The sequence below is a fragment of the Mustelus asterias genome, chromosome 22 (genome assembly GCF_964213995.1).
Source record: "Mustelus asterias chromosome 22, sMusAst1.hap1.1, whole genome shotgun sequence".
NCBI classification, from domain to species: Eukaryota; Metazoa; Chordata; class Chondrichthyes; order Carcharhiniformes; family Triakidae; genus Mustelus; species Mustelus asterias.
In genome coordinates this window covers 54400546-54415197 of record NC_135822.1, presented here as the reverse complement: position 1 = coordinate 54415197, position 14652 = coordinate 54400546, and the positions used below count along the sequence as shown (strand labels likewise).

Here is a 14652-nt window from a genome sequence, read left to right as displayed (position 1 = left end):
CCCACACCCAGTAACAGATGCCTCTATGGCAACCGCTGTCCCCTCGGCAACAGGCATTTCCTCAGCAACCAGAAAATCTCCTCGGCAACCAGAGTCCACTTGGCAACTGCCGGGACTCAGGGAATGGAAGAAGAAAGTTCGGAACTCAGGCTAAAGTCAGGTGAGACATCAATGAAGCCACAACTGCTTCACGTCTCCTCCAGGGTAGGAAGGATGTAGGTGCTTAGAAACTGTGCGGTGAAGATGAATAGGAGATGCTATTTGCCAAGGCGATGCCTGTTGCCAAGGGGAGGTTGGTTGCCAAGGGGAGGCCTGTTACCAAGGGGTTGCCTGTTGCCAAGGGGATACTGGTTGCCAAGGGGAGGCAGTTACCAAGGGGATGCCTTTTGCCAAGGGGATGTCTGTTGTCAAGAGGACGATGGTTGCCAAGTGGAGGTTGAGTGCCAAGGGGACACTGGTTGTCAAGGCGACACCAGTTGCCAAGGAGATGCCTGTTGCCAAGGGGAGGCCAGTTGCCAAAGGGCTGAAAGTTGCAGAAGGGATGCTGTTAACTGAGGGGTCACCGGTTGCTAAGGGGACACTAGTTGCTGGGGGGGATGCCGGTTGCCAAGGGGCCACTAGTTGCCAAGGAGACACTGGTTGCCAAGGGGACACCAGTTGCTGAGGGGACACCGGTTGCCGAGGGGACACTGGTTGCCGAGGGGACACTGGTTGCTGAGGGGGACACCATTTGCCGAGGGGAGACCATTTGCCGAGGGGACACCGTTTGCTGAGGGGACACCATTTGCCGAGGGGACACCGGTTACCGAGGGGACACCGGTTGCTGAGGGAACACCAGTTGCCGAGGGGGACACTGGTTGCCGAGGGGCCACTGATTGCTGAGGGGACACCAGTTGCCGAGGCGACACCAGTTGCCAAGGGGACCCCAGTTGCTGAGGGGACACTGATGCCTAGGGTACACCAGATGCCGAGGGGACACCAATTGCCGAAGGGACACCTGTTGCCGAGGGGACACCTGTTGCCGAGAGGATACTGTTGCCTCGGGGATACCAGATGCCGAGGGGACACCAGTTGCCGAGGGGTAATTGATTGCCAAAGAGACACCAGTTGCTGAGGGGACATCAGTTGCCAAGGGGACACTGGTTGCCGGGGGGCCACTGATTGTCAAGGAGACACTGTTTGCCGAGGGGACACCAGTTGCCAAGGGAGCACTGGTTGCCGAGGAGACATTGTTTGCCGAGGGAAGATTATAGTTTGGCAGGAAAGTTTGGGAAATGGGGAACTGTCTCACGGGAAGGTGGGTGGTGAAATGGGAAATTCAAAGAAGGCTATTTGAGAGTGTGAAGGATTGTAGGGAGGATAAACAACAGGGAAGACTGGAGTCCTGGGAGAACCAACTGGTCACCGGTTACATTGCCTGAGGTCTAGTTCCGGGTGATTAGATGTCGGAAGCATGTTAGCAGCTAAATTTCCATCCAGCGCGATTTTCCGACACGGAATAATTTACCGGAGATGGCAACTGACGCGGATAATGCTGAAACAGGCGGGAAAACAGGCAGAAGAGGAGATAAAGATTTTACAGATGACTACAGATAGGCTAGGAGAATAGGCCAAAATTTTGCAGATTCAGTGTGAGGTTATCCATTTTTGGCAAAGAAAAAAAAAATCAAAAGGAAAATTATTACCTAAACGGAAAGCAGATTCAAGATGCGTCCATGCAGAGGGATCTGGGTGTCTGTGTCCATGGATCACAGAAAGTCGATATGCAGGTGCAGCATGTAATAAAAAGGCAAATGGGATGTTGACATTTATTGCAAGAGGACTAGAGTATAAAAGTAGAGAAGTGTTGCTGCAATTGTATCGGGTGTTGGTGAGACCACATCTGGAGTATTGTGTCCAGTTTTGGTCTCCTTATCCGAGGAAGGATGTTGCGGCACTGGAGGCAGTTCAGAGGAGGTTCACCAGATTGATTCCGGGGATGAAAGGGTTGACGTAGGAGGAGAGATTAAACAGTTTGGGTTTGTACTCGCTGGAGTTTAGAAAGATGAGAGGGAATCTGATCGAGGTATATAAAATTCTAAAAGGGATTGATAAAGTAAACGTGGACCAAATGTTTCCCCTTGTGGGGCAATCTCGAACAAGAGGTCACAGGGTATAGGCTGAGAGGTGGTAGATTTAACACTGAGATGAGGAGGAACTACTTCTCGCAGAGGGTGGTGAGTTTGTGGAACTCGCTGCCCCATAGCGCGGGGGAGTCTGAATCATTGAATGGTTGCAAGAAGGAGATGGATATATTTCTGATAAAAACCGGGTTAAAGGGATATGGGGAACAGGTGGGGAGGTGGACTGGAGACCAGGGAGAGATCAGCCATGATCTGAGTGAATGGCGGAGCAGGTTCGAGGGGCTGAATGGCCTACTCTGCTCCCAATTCCCATGTTTCTATGTTCCTACAAGCAGATAAAGGGACATATCTTTAAAGGGAGTGAGTATCTGTAAACCGGGAATGTCAGTGGGAGGCAAGGAGAGGTCATGATAGTAGACCTTGCATCCACAGTTCAGTTGATGTGCACCAGTTCAGGTGAGAGACGACAAGGAGGAGCAAAAGTAGACTGGAATCTGGGAAAATACTTCCAAACCACAAGGCGATGGGTGTATTCCTTCAGATAGGAAGTTTAGAAAGAATGTTTTTGCATTTCCATAGCACCTTCCCTGGTCTCAAGATGTCTGAATGTGCTTATACATCAGTTTAACATTGCAGTTAAGTGATGATAGTAATGCCTCTAATATAAATATATATATTCATTTTATTCTTTAAGGGGAATATTTTTAAAGTCAGCTTTATGCCATAGGCAGTCGGTAGGTTTGGAGGGAATGCTCAGATTTTGGGAGAGCAGGACAATTATTCATTTTAGCCTTGCAATGTTAAGTTGAGTTAATGGACTTTTGTTAACCTAAATTCCCCTGGGATTTCAGATTAGAGTGATTGACAGGGTCTTGTGATGTTGTGGTTTATGTGCAGTCCTGGATATATCGCGGAAAGAAACAGGTTTTTTTGCAGAAGGGCATTTGACGGTTTTGGTTGAGGTTAGGAGAGTTTTGTAGGCTTCTGAAATCTCTATATTTCTCTGAAAACTCCAAGACTGTCTACATTCATTATAAGAAGTCTCACAACACCAGGTTAAAGTCCAACAGGTTTATTTGGCAGCACGAGCTTTCGAAGCGCTGCTCCTTCGTCAGGTGAGTGGGATTTCAGTTCACAAACAGGGCACATAAAGACACAAACTCAATTTACAAAATAATGGTTGGAATACGAGTCTTTACAGGTAATCAAGTCTTAAAGGTACAGACAATGTGGGTGGAGAGAGCGTTAAGCACAGGTTAAAGAGATGTGTATTGTCTCCAGACAGGACAGTTAGTGAGATTTTGCAAGCCCAGACAAGTCATGTGGGTTACAGATAGCGTGACATGAACCCAAGATCCCGGTTGAGGCCGTCCTCATGTGTGCGGAACTTGGCTATCAGTCTCTACTCAGCAACTCTGTGTTGTCGTGTGTCATGAAGGCTGCCTTGGAGAACGCTTACCCGAAGATCAGAGGCCGAATGCCCTGTTCCTCAACAGGAAGAGAACAGTCTTGCCTGGTGATTGTCGAGCGGTGTTCATTCATCAGTTGTCGTAGCGTCTGCATGGTCTCCCCAATGTACCATGCCTCGGGACATCCTTTCCTGCAGCGTATCAGGTAGACAACGTTTGGCCGAGTTGCGAGAGTATCGATCGACAGTTCCGACGCGCCACAGCGAAAAACCGCACCGACCTCCTCAGAAGACAAACACGGGACACGGCGGACAGAGTACCCTTCGTCGTCCAGTACTTCCCCGGAGCAGAGAAGCTACGACATCTTCTCGGAACCTTCAACATGTCATTGATGAAGACAAACATCTCGCCAAGACCATCCCCACACCCCCACTTCTTGCCTTCAAACCTCAAACAGACCATTGTCTGCAGCAAACTACCCAGCCTTCAGGAGAACAGTGACCATGACACCACACAACCCTGCCACAGCAACCTCTGCAAGACATGCCGGATCATCAACACGGATGCCATCATCTCACGTGAGAACACCATCTACCAGGTACACGGTACCTACTCTTGCAACTCGGCCAACGTTGTCTACCTGATACCTGCAGGAAAGGATATCCCGAGGCATGGTACATTGGGGAGACCATGCAGACGCTACGTCAACTGATGAATGAACACCGCTCGACAATCACCAGGCAAGAGTGTTCTCTTCCTGTTGGGGAACACTTCAGCGGTCACGGGCATTCGGCCTCTGATCTTCGGGTAAACGTTCTCCAAGGCGGCCTTCACGACACACGACAACGCAGTGTCGCTGAGCAGAGACTGATAGCCAGGTTCCGCACACATAAGGACGACCTCAACCAGGATCTTATGTTCATGTCACACTATCTGTAACCCCCACGACTTGCCTGGGCTTGCACAATCTCATGAACTGTCCTGGCTGGAGAGAATACACATCTCTTTAACCTGTGCTTAACCCTCTCTCCACTCACATTGTCTGTACCTTTAAGACTTGATTACCTGTAAAGACTCGCATTCCAACCATTATTTTGTAAATTGAGTTTGTGTGTTTATATGCCCTATTTGTGAACTGAAATTCCACTCATCTGATGAAGGAGCAGTGCTCCGAAAGTGAGTGGCTTGTGCTACCAAATAAACCTGTTGGACTTTAACCTGGTGTTGTGAGACTTCTTACTGTGTTTACCCCAGTCCAACGCCGGCATCACCACATCATACGTTCATTATAGCAAGTATATTTGTGATTGCTAACTGTGTTTAAAGTGGTTTTTAAGTCTGTAAGAAGAATGTTGCTTAATTGGAACTGAAATAATGATAAATTAGAAATTAGAGTTGTTTCTTTTCATGTTTAAAGATTGTTCAACTGCTACGAGTTAAGCTTTTTCATTTTGTTAGAGTTATACTTAAACTGTGTGATGAGTAAAGCTTGTTTTGACAAAAAAAATCCCTAATTTGTCAACAGAGTTGCTCCTGGAGTGAAGCATTCTTTCCTCATGCCAAAATAGTTGGGGTCTAGTCTGGCTTCCTAACAGTTAAGAAACAGCACCTCCAGCAGTGCAGCACCTCGTTGGTACCACACTGGACTATCAATCAAAATTTATTTGCTCGCATGTCTGGCGTGCGAATTGCAAAGTTGCGACTGAGCAGCAAGATGGCTACCCACGGAGTGCAGTCTCCCTCCCAACACAGAGCAGTCAATGACTTGCTTGCTGGCCTTAATACCTGTTGTTTGAGACACAGCAAACAATGTTCTGAATCGCTCCCCGCCACTCCATCCCAACCCATCAAAGTTATTTTGTTTTGCACTCATCGAGACAAACACAAGAATACCAAATTTCAAATGCCACTTTACGTCACAGGAGAAAACTGATTGGTTGATTGAGTTGTCTTGCCGGCCCATCGGGGCCTTCTCTCTCCTCCGGTGTAAGTTTGTTGCGATTGTCAGAAATTTGCCGTTCTTGCGTATGCTCTGATGAGTGCAGGATGAAAAACTTCAACAGGAGGTCTCTCTTTTCACCGGTAAGGGTGAATTTCCAGTTCTCTGCTCAGCAAAGTTGTGAGCAGAGTTTTGTAAGGTTGTCAATAAAGCTCCCCCGAATCATCCACCCACCTCCCCATGTTGCGTTTTCCAGTGTCAGAGGCCACTCACTATTGGCCGCTGGAGAGATCTTCCAGTCCCGTCGACGCTTTGCTTAGCTCTGCCATCTCTCTGGTGACAGGAATGGAAAATCCCATGGGCAGGTGGGAAGGGTGGGGAAACGGGAAATGTCCGCTGGGCAAGGAAAGGGATATGCCTTGACGACGAGGGATAAACTCACGGTCTGCTTTTTTCGCCTCCCCTTCCTAGGAGAGTTCGCCAGCAGCCGAGCAGAATCTAACCATGAGTGGGGAGGTTGCCCAGGAGGTGGTGCCAGGGTCGCCCCCACCCAGCGCTGCCCGGAAGGAGTGCTACTTTGACCGGGTATCCGAGGATGATCCCGAGTACTTGCGGCTGAGGAACATGGCTCCCACCCTGAGGCAGGACTTCAACCTGATGGAGCAGAAGAAGCGAGTGACAGTTATCCTGCAGAGCCCGGTAAGTCTCGCACGCCGCTCACAGCTCATCGCTAACGGCTCCCACGCGCGTGGGATGGACGCACGGTGTTCTGTAAATGTTTCGCCCCACGGTTCGTGACATCCCCTCTGTCCCGCAGCCAAGCGCAGATCGTAACACCATGAAACCGTAAGAAATAGGACCAGGAGTAGGCCATTCAGCCCTTTGAACCCACTCTGCCATGCTCTCACTCGGCGGCACAGTGGTTAGCACTGCTGATTCACAGCTCCAGGGACCTGGGTTCGATTCCCGGCTTGGGTCACTGTCTGTGTGGAGTTTGCATATTCTCCTCGTGTCTGCGTGGGTTTCCTCCGGGTGCTCCGGTTTCCTCCCACAGTCCAAAGATGTGCGGGTTAGGTTGATTGGCCATGCTAAAAAAAAAATTGCACTTAGCGTCCTGAGATGCGTAGGTTAGAGGGATTAGTGGGTAAATATGTAGGGATATGGGGGTAGGGTCTGGGTGGGATTGTGGTCGGTGCAGACTCGATGGGCCGAATGGCCTCCTTCTGCACTGTAGGGTTTCTATGATTCACTGCTTCCTTGCAGGGCAAAGGACCTGGGTTCAATTCCCGACTTGGCTGATTGCCAGTGCGGAGTCTGCACGTTCTCCCCCGTGCGTTTCCTGTGGGTGCTCCAGTTTCCTCCCACAATCCGAAAGATGTGCAGGTTAGGTGGATTGGCCATGCTAAATTGCCCCTTAGTGTCTAAGGATGTGCAGGTTAGGTGGATTGGCCATGTTAAATTGCCCCTTAGTGTCCAAAGATGTGCAGGTTAGGTGGATTGGCCATGCTAAATTGCCCCTCAGTGTTTAAAGATGTGCAGGTTAGATGGATTGGCCATGCTAAATTGCCCCTTAGTGTCCAAAGATGTGCAGGTTAGGTGGATTGGCCATGTTAAATTGCCCCTTAGTGTCCAAAGATGTGCAGGTTAGGTGGATTGGCCATGCTAAATTGCCCCTTAGTGTCTAAAGATGTGCTGGTTAGGTGGATTGGCCATGCTAAATTGCCCCTTAGTGTCTAAAGATGTGCTGGTTAGGTGGATTGGCCATGCTAAATTGCCCCTTAGTCTCCGGGTGCTCCGGTTTCCTCCCACAGTCCGAAAGACGTGCAGGTTAGGTGCTAAATTCTCCCTCAGTGTACCCGAACTGGCGCCAGAGTGTAGCGACTAGGGGATTCTCACAGTAACGTCATTGGAGTGTTAATGTAAGCCTAACTTGTGACAATAATAAATAAACTTCAAAACTTTCACCAATCTACTGTCCTGCCTTATCTCCGTAACCCTTAATTCTCTGACTGATTAAAAACTCATCGATCTCAGCCTTGGAAATGTTGAAGGACTCGGCCTTCCTGGGGTAAAGAATTCCAAAGATTCACCCACTCTCTGAGAGAAAAAATTCCTCCTCAAATCCATCTTCAATAAGTTTCCCCTTATTCTGAAACTTACAGAATACTGCAAGGCCTGGATAGAGTGGACGTGGGGAAGATGTTTCCATTAGTCGGAGAGACTCGGATCCGAGGGCACAGCCTCAGAGTAAAGGGACAACCCATTAGAACCGAGATGAGGAGGAATTTCTTCAGCCAGAGGGTTTGGTGAATCTGTGGAATTCATTGCCACAGAGGGCTGTGGCGTATTTAAGACAGAGATAGATAGGTTCTTGATTGGAAAAGGGAGCAAAAGCCACGGGGAAAAGGAGGGAGAATGGGAGTCGCCAGCTGGGCCAGCATTTATTGCCCATCTCTAGTTGCCCGACGGCAGTTGAGAGTCAACCACATTGCTGTGACTCTGGAGTCACTTGTAGGCCAGACCAGGTAAGGACGGCAGATTTCCTTCCCTAAAGGACATTTGTGAACCAGATGGGTTTTTCTGACAATCGACAATAGTTTCATGGTCATCAGTAGATTCTTAATTCCAGACCTTCAGTTTTAGACTCCCCTACCTTTGGGGAAAGATGTTGACTATCTAGCTGATCTATGGCCTTCATTATTTTATAGACCCCAAAGCCTCCTACTCTCCAGGGAAAAAGTCCCAGTCTATCCAGCCTCCCCTTATAACTCAAACCATCGAGTCCCGGTAGCATCCTAGTCAATCTCACCTTAAACCTATGCCCTCTGGTTTTAGACTCCCCCACCTTTGGGATTAGATGTTGACTACCCAGCTCAAAAAGCCTCAAGGAATCCCAATAGATTCGTCAAGCATGATTTCCCCTTTCGAACCGGTTGATGCCACCAATAAGGCCACGGAGTCGAATAATCTGATGCGACATTTTTGTTGTACACCTGATTTGTGTCAATTGTGCGGCCTAGGCTAGGCATGAGGTAATGAGGCCTTTTGTTCTCTCTCTCTCTCTGCCGTTAGGCTTTCAGAGATGAATTGGAAAGCTTAATTCAGGAACAGATGAAGAAAGGGAACGACTCAAGCAACCTCTGGGCCCTGCGGCAGATCGTGGACTTTATGACGAGCGCTCCTCTCGCGCTCCCCACGTCTCCACCTGGTAAGATGCATGGCAAAGCAGGCTGTTCCCGCCGCATTTCACACAAACCTTTTCCTCCATTTTGGAGTTCTGGAGTCCCCTCCCCTTTGATGCGCCCATGTTACATCCTCCGCCGCTCTCCCATGCAGACAGACCAGTGTCAAAACCACTCGAGCCTATTGACCAAACCGCTCTCTTGAGTTTAGCAACAACTGCATTTAAATAGCACCTCGATGATAGGAACATAAGAACTAGGAGCAGGAGTAAGCTATCTGGCCCCTCGAGCCTGCTCCACCATTCAATAAGATTATGGCTGATCTTTTTGCGAACTCAGCTCCACTTACCCGCCCGCTCACCATAACCCTTAATTCCAAGAAATAGCAAATGCACGAGTGGTCATTTACCAAAATTTGCTGGACTCTGGGGTGGTTCCTGCAGATTGGAAAACAGCAAATCTGGCGCCAATGTTTAAAAAAGGAGGTAGACAGAAGGCAGGTAACTATAGGCCGGTTAACTTCTGTAGGAGGGAAAATGCTTGAATCTATCATCAAGGAAGTAATAGCGAGACATCTGGATATAAATTGTCCCATTGGTAAGACGCAGCATTGGTTCATGAAGGGCAGGTCATGTTTGACTAATTTGGTGGAATTCTTTGAGAACATTACACGCACGTTGGACGATGGGGAACCTGTGGATGTGGTGTATCTGGATTTCCAGAAGGCTTTTGACAAGGTGCCGCAACAAAGACTGCTACATAAGATAAAGGTGCACAGTGTTCCGGGTAATGTATTAGCATGGATAGAGGATTGGTTAACTAACAGAAAGGAAAGAGTGGGGGTAAATGGGTGTTTTTCTGGTTGGCGATCAGTGACTAGTGGTGTGCCTCAGGGATCAGTGTTGGGACCGCAATTGTTTACGATTTACATAGATGATTTGGAGTTGGGGACCAAGTGTAGTGTGTCAAAATTCGCAGATGACACTAAGATGGGTGGAAGAGCAAAGTGTGCAGAGGATGCTGAAAGTCTGCAAAGGGATATAGATAATCTAAGTGAGTGGGCGAGGGTCTGGCAGATGGAGTACAATGTTGGTAAATGTGGGATCATCCAGTTTGGTAAGAATATCAGCAAAATGGACTATTAGTTAATTGGTAAAAAATTGCAGCATGCTGCTGTGCAGAGGAACCTGGGTGTCCTTGTGCAGGAATCTCAAGGAGTTGGTTTGCAGGTGCAGCAGGTAATTAAGAAGGCAAATGGAATTTTGTCCTTCATTGCTAGAGGGATGGAGTTTAAAAACAGCGAGGTTATGTTGCAGCTGTATAAGGTGCTGGTGAGGCCACACCTGGAGTACTGTGTCCAGTTTTGGTCTCCTTACTTGAGAAAGGATACACTAGCACTGGAGGGGGTGCAGAGGAGATTTACTAGGCTGATTCCGGAGTTGAGAGGGTTGGCTTATGAGGAGAGACTGAGTAGACTGGGGCTATACTCATTGGAATTCAGAAGAATGAGGGGAGATCTTATAGAAACATATAAGATTATGAAGGGAATAAATAAGATAGAAGCAGGGAAGTTGTTTCCACTGGCGGGTGAAACTAGAACTAGGGGGCATAGCCTCAAAATTAGGGGAAGCAGATTTAGGACTGAGTTGAAGAGGAACCTCTTCACCCAAAGGATTGTGAATCTGTGGAATTCCCTGCCCAGTGAAACAGCTGAGGCTACCTCATTGAATGTTTTTAAGGCAAGGATAGATACATTTTTGAACAGTAAAGGAATTAAGGGTTATGGTGAGCGGGCGGGTAAGTGGAGCTGAGTCCACGAAAAGATCAGCCATGATCTTATTGAATGGCGGAGCAGGCTCGAGGGGTCAGATGGCCGACTCCTGCTCCTAGTTCTTATGTTCCTTTATTGTTCAAAAATTTATCTATCCTTGCCTTAGAAACATTCAACAAGGTCGCCTCAACTGGGCAGGGAATTCCACAGATTCACAACCCTTTGGGTGAAGAAGTTCCTCCTCAACTCAGTCCTAAATCTGCTTCCCTTTATTTTGAGGCCATGCCCCCTCGTTCTAGTTTCACCCGCCTGTGGAAACAACTTCCCTGCTTCTATCTTATCTATTCCTTTCATAATCTTATATGTTTCTATAAGATCACCCCTCATTCTTCCAAGATCTCCCCTCATTCTAAGATCTCCCCACATAGATCGAATATTGTACAACATTCCCAAGGCACACTGTGGAACGTCCATCAGCAAGATTTGGTCAAAATAAGTTGGTTTTAAGAGGCTATTAAAGGATGACAGAGTGGTGTTAAGTGAGGGAGGGGCGGCAGGGCGGATTCCAGAGCTTTGTGGGACCCCCAGGCAGCTGAAGTCACGGCCGCCAATGTTGGAGAGGTTAAAATCAAGGGTTACTCAATTGGAATTGGAGGAGCGCCGAGATCTCGGATGATTACAGGGGCTGGAAGGGAGGGCAGAGTTGGGTGGGTACGCGGCGGTGAGGGATTGGAAAAGGAGTTTGAAGTTACTTCGTTGGAAGTCAGTGCAAGTCACAAATTTGCTACCAAATGGGCTCGCTGGTGACCCAAGAAGGCCGGTAACTCTTTTCAACTTATTCTGTCCAAAAACAGGGGTGACAATGGTGGCACCAATCAATGACTTCCGAGCCACTGAGTCTTTGGCCTTGGTCAAGGGGGAAAGATTGATGCGCTGTAAAGTGGCCAGCATCTACCGGCTGTTGGACCTCTTTGGCTGGGTTCAGCTGGCCAACACATACATCACGGTGAGTAGTGTTGGTAAGGGCAATGCGTTCAAATACAGCATTCCTTATTAATCCCAAGGAGGGTCCACACCAAGCACAGAGATTCAGGCCGGGTGACTCTAGAACAAGGAATCAGGCCTTTCTATCCAGGCCTCAGTTTGAGACAAGGCCCTCGGTGTTTCAGCTCGAGGTGAAGGGGCATTGTCTGAGAATGGTCGGTGCAGGCAGCATCCGTATGAAATTCCTCACATCCACATGTTTGGAAGGGAGGCTTTGGGATTGTGTACGCAGTGGGAAAGGGCTTCTTTAGAACCCTGCCCATGTCACCAATTTACCAGTCAGGAATGTAATCCCTCTGCAATCTCTCTCTGTCTTTCTCTCTCTCCCATTCTGTCTCTCTCCCCCATCCATCTCCCTCTTTCTGTCTCTCTCTCTCTCTCTGTCTTTCTCTCTCTCCCCCTCCGTCTCTCTCACTCTCACTCTCACTCTCCCTCCTTCTGTCTCTCTCCCTGTCTCTCCCTCTGCCTGTCTCTCTCTCTCTTTCCCTCCCTCGTCCTGTGTCTCTCTTTGTCCCTTTCTCTCCCTCTCCCTCCCTCGCTCTCTCCATCTCTTTCTCTCCCCCATCCTGTCTCCCCTTCTCTCTCTCTGTATCTCCCTCTCCCATTCTATCTGTGTGTGTGTGTGAGTCTCTCCCCATCCCTCTCCCTGACTCTCTCTCCCGCTCTCTCTTTATGTCTCTGTCTCTCTCTCTCTCCGTCTCTCTCTCTCTCTGCCCATCTCTCTTTCTTTCTCTTTCTCTCCCTCACCCTCTGTCTCTCCTTCTCTCCCTGCTCCTGTCTTCCTCTGTCTCTCTATCTCTCTTTCTCCATCTCTCTCTCTCCCTCACCCTGTCTCCCTCTCTCTCTGTTTCTCTCTCTCTCTGTCAATCTCTTTCTCCCTCACCCTCTGTCTCTCTCTCTCTCTCTTTCTCTTTCTCTGTCTCTACCCCCCATCTTTCCCTCTTTAACTCTCTCTCTCTCCTCCTCCTCCCTCTCCCTCTGACTCCCTCCACATTTTTTCCCCTTGCCCTCTGTCTGTCTCTCATTCTCTATCTCTCATTCTATCCTCCCTCTCTTTCTGTCCCTTTCACTCCCACTCCCTATGTCTCTCTCACTCTCTCTGTGTCTTTCTCTCCTTCACATTCTCTCTCTGTCTCTGTCCCTTTCACACCCTCTCCCTCTGTCTCTCTCTCTGTCTCTGTCTCTCTCTCTCTCTTTGTCCCTCTCTATCCTTCCCTCTCCCTTTTTCTCTCTTACTCTCTCTGTCCCTTCCTTGCCCTCTGTTTCCCTCTCCCTCTCTCTCCCACTCCCTCTGTCTCTCCCCCTCTCTCTCCCACTCTCTCTCTCCCTCTCCCTCTGTCTCTCCCCCCTCTCTCTCCCACTCTCTCTCTCCCTCTCTCCCACTCCCTCTGTCTCTTCCTCTCTCTCTCCCCCCCTCTACCTCTCTCTCTCTCTCCCTCCGTCTCCCTTTCCCTCGCTCTCTCCCACTCCCTCTGTCTCTCCCTCTCTCTGTCTCCCCCCTCTCCCTCTCTCTCTCCCCCTCTCCCTCTGTCTCTCTCTCTCTCTCTCTTTCTCTCCATCTCTCTCCCCCCTCTCCCTCTGTCTCTTTCTCTCTCTCCCTCTCTCTCCCCCTCTCTCTCCCGCTCCCTCTCTCTCTCTCTCTCTCTCTACCCCCCTCCCCCTCTCCCTCTCTCTACCCCCCTCCCTCCCTCTCTCTCTCTCCTCTTGTCTCTCACTCTCTCTCAGTTTCGGGTTTGGGGTTTTAATTGTGCTGTGGGGGGTGCCAGTTTGGTGTCTGGAACTGAATAACTTGCCCCTTATTGTGGCAATGGAACAGGGTGTCTGTGAGGCTGTGTACGCCGAGGGTCCTTGCTAAGTTCAGTGTTATTTTCCTGTCTCTCCTGCCCTCTCTGTGTTCCAGCACTGCCGGTGTTTCCTGTCTGATTTCTCCCCTTCGGGACCACCTACTGAAGTGGAACTGGGAGTTTTACATTAATGTTTCTTCATTCTCAACACATGTCGAGAAGATCTCTCACACAATAGCTATAACATCCTGCTAGTGAAACTGTCTAGACACTGCCCACAGACAGGCCCCAACCCCCCCCACACCGTCTTGGGAGCCAGACAATCTGTCTGCTTAAGGACTGGGTTTGAACCATAGAATCCCAACAGTGCAAAACGAGGCCATTCAGCCCATCGAGTCTGCACCGAATCTCCAAGAGAGTCCTCCCCCTCCTGCCCTATCCCCGTAACCTCGCACATTTAGCAAGGCGAATCCACCTAACCTACACATCTTTGGACACTAAGGGGCAATTTAGCACGGCCAATCCACCTAACCCGCACATCTTTGGACACTAAGGGGCAATTTAGCATGGCCAATCCACCTAACCTACACATCTTTGGACACTAAAGGGCAATTTAGCATGGCCAATCCACCTAACCCGCATATCTTTGGACACAAAGGGGCAATTTAGCATGGCCAATCCACCTAACCCACACATCTTTGGACACTAAGGGGCAATTTAGCATGGCCAATCCACCTAACCCGCACATCTTTGGACACGAAGGGGCAATTTAGCATGGCCAATCCACCTAACCCGCACATCTTTGGACACTAAGGGGCAATTTAGCATGGCCAATCCACCTAACCCACACATCTTTGGACACTAAGGGGCAATTTAGCATGGCCAATCCACCTAACCCGCACATCTTTGGACACGAAGGGGCAATTTAGCATGGCCAATCCACCTAACCCACACATCTTTGGACACTAAAGGGCAATTTAGCATGGCCAATCCACCTAACCCGCATATCTTTGGACACTAAGGGGCAATTTAGCATGGCCAATCCACCTAACCCACACATCTTTGGACACTAAGGGGCAATTTAGCATGGCCAATCCACCTAACCCGCACATCTTTGGACACGAAGGGGCAATTTAGCATGGCCAATCCACCTAACCCGCACATCTTTGGACACTAAGGGGCAATTTAGCATGGCCAATCCACCTAACCCACACATCTTTGGACACTAAGGGGCAATTTAGCATGGCCAATCCACCTAACCCGCACATCTTTGGACACGAAGGGGCAATTTAGCATGGCCAATCCACCTAACCCGCACATCTTTGGACACTAAGGGGCAATTTAGCATGGCCAATCCACCTAACCCGCACATCTTTGGACACTAAGGGGCAATTTAGCAT

The 14652-nt window shown here is 49.2% G+C and overlaps 1 protein-coding gene across 6 annotated transcripts in view; it reads left to right on the top strand.

Annotated features, from left to right (window-relative positions):
• The window catches only part of add2 (adducin 2 (beta)), a 156442-nt gene that overhangs the window by 71452 nt on the left and 70338 nt on the right, over window positions 1-14652 (top strand). For all 6 annotated transcript variants that reach the window (XM_078239251.1, XM_078239250.1, XM_078239249.1 and 3 more), the window contains 3 exons: window positions 5943-6170; window positions 8544-8679; window positions 11279-11430. In XM_078239251.1, coding sequence (XP_078095377.1) covers window positions 5976-6170; window positions 8544-8679; window positions 11279-11430 — 483 coding nt within the window. In that variant the 5' untranslated portion in view covers window positions 5943-5975. The remainder of the gene's footprint in view (window positions 1-5942; window positions 6171-8543; window positions 8680-11278; window positions 11431-14652) is intronic.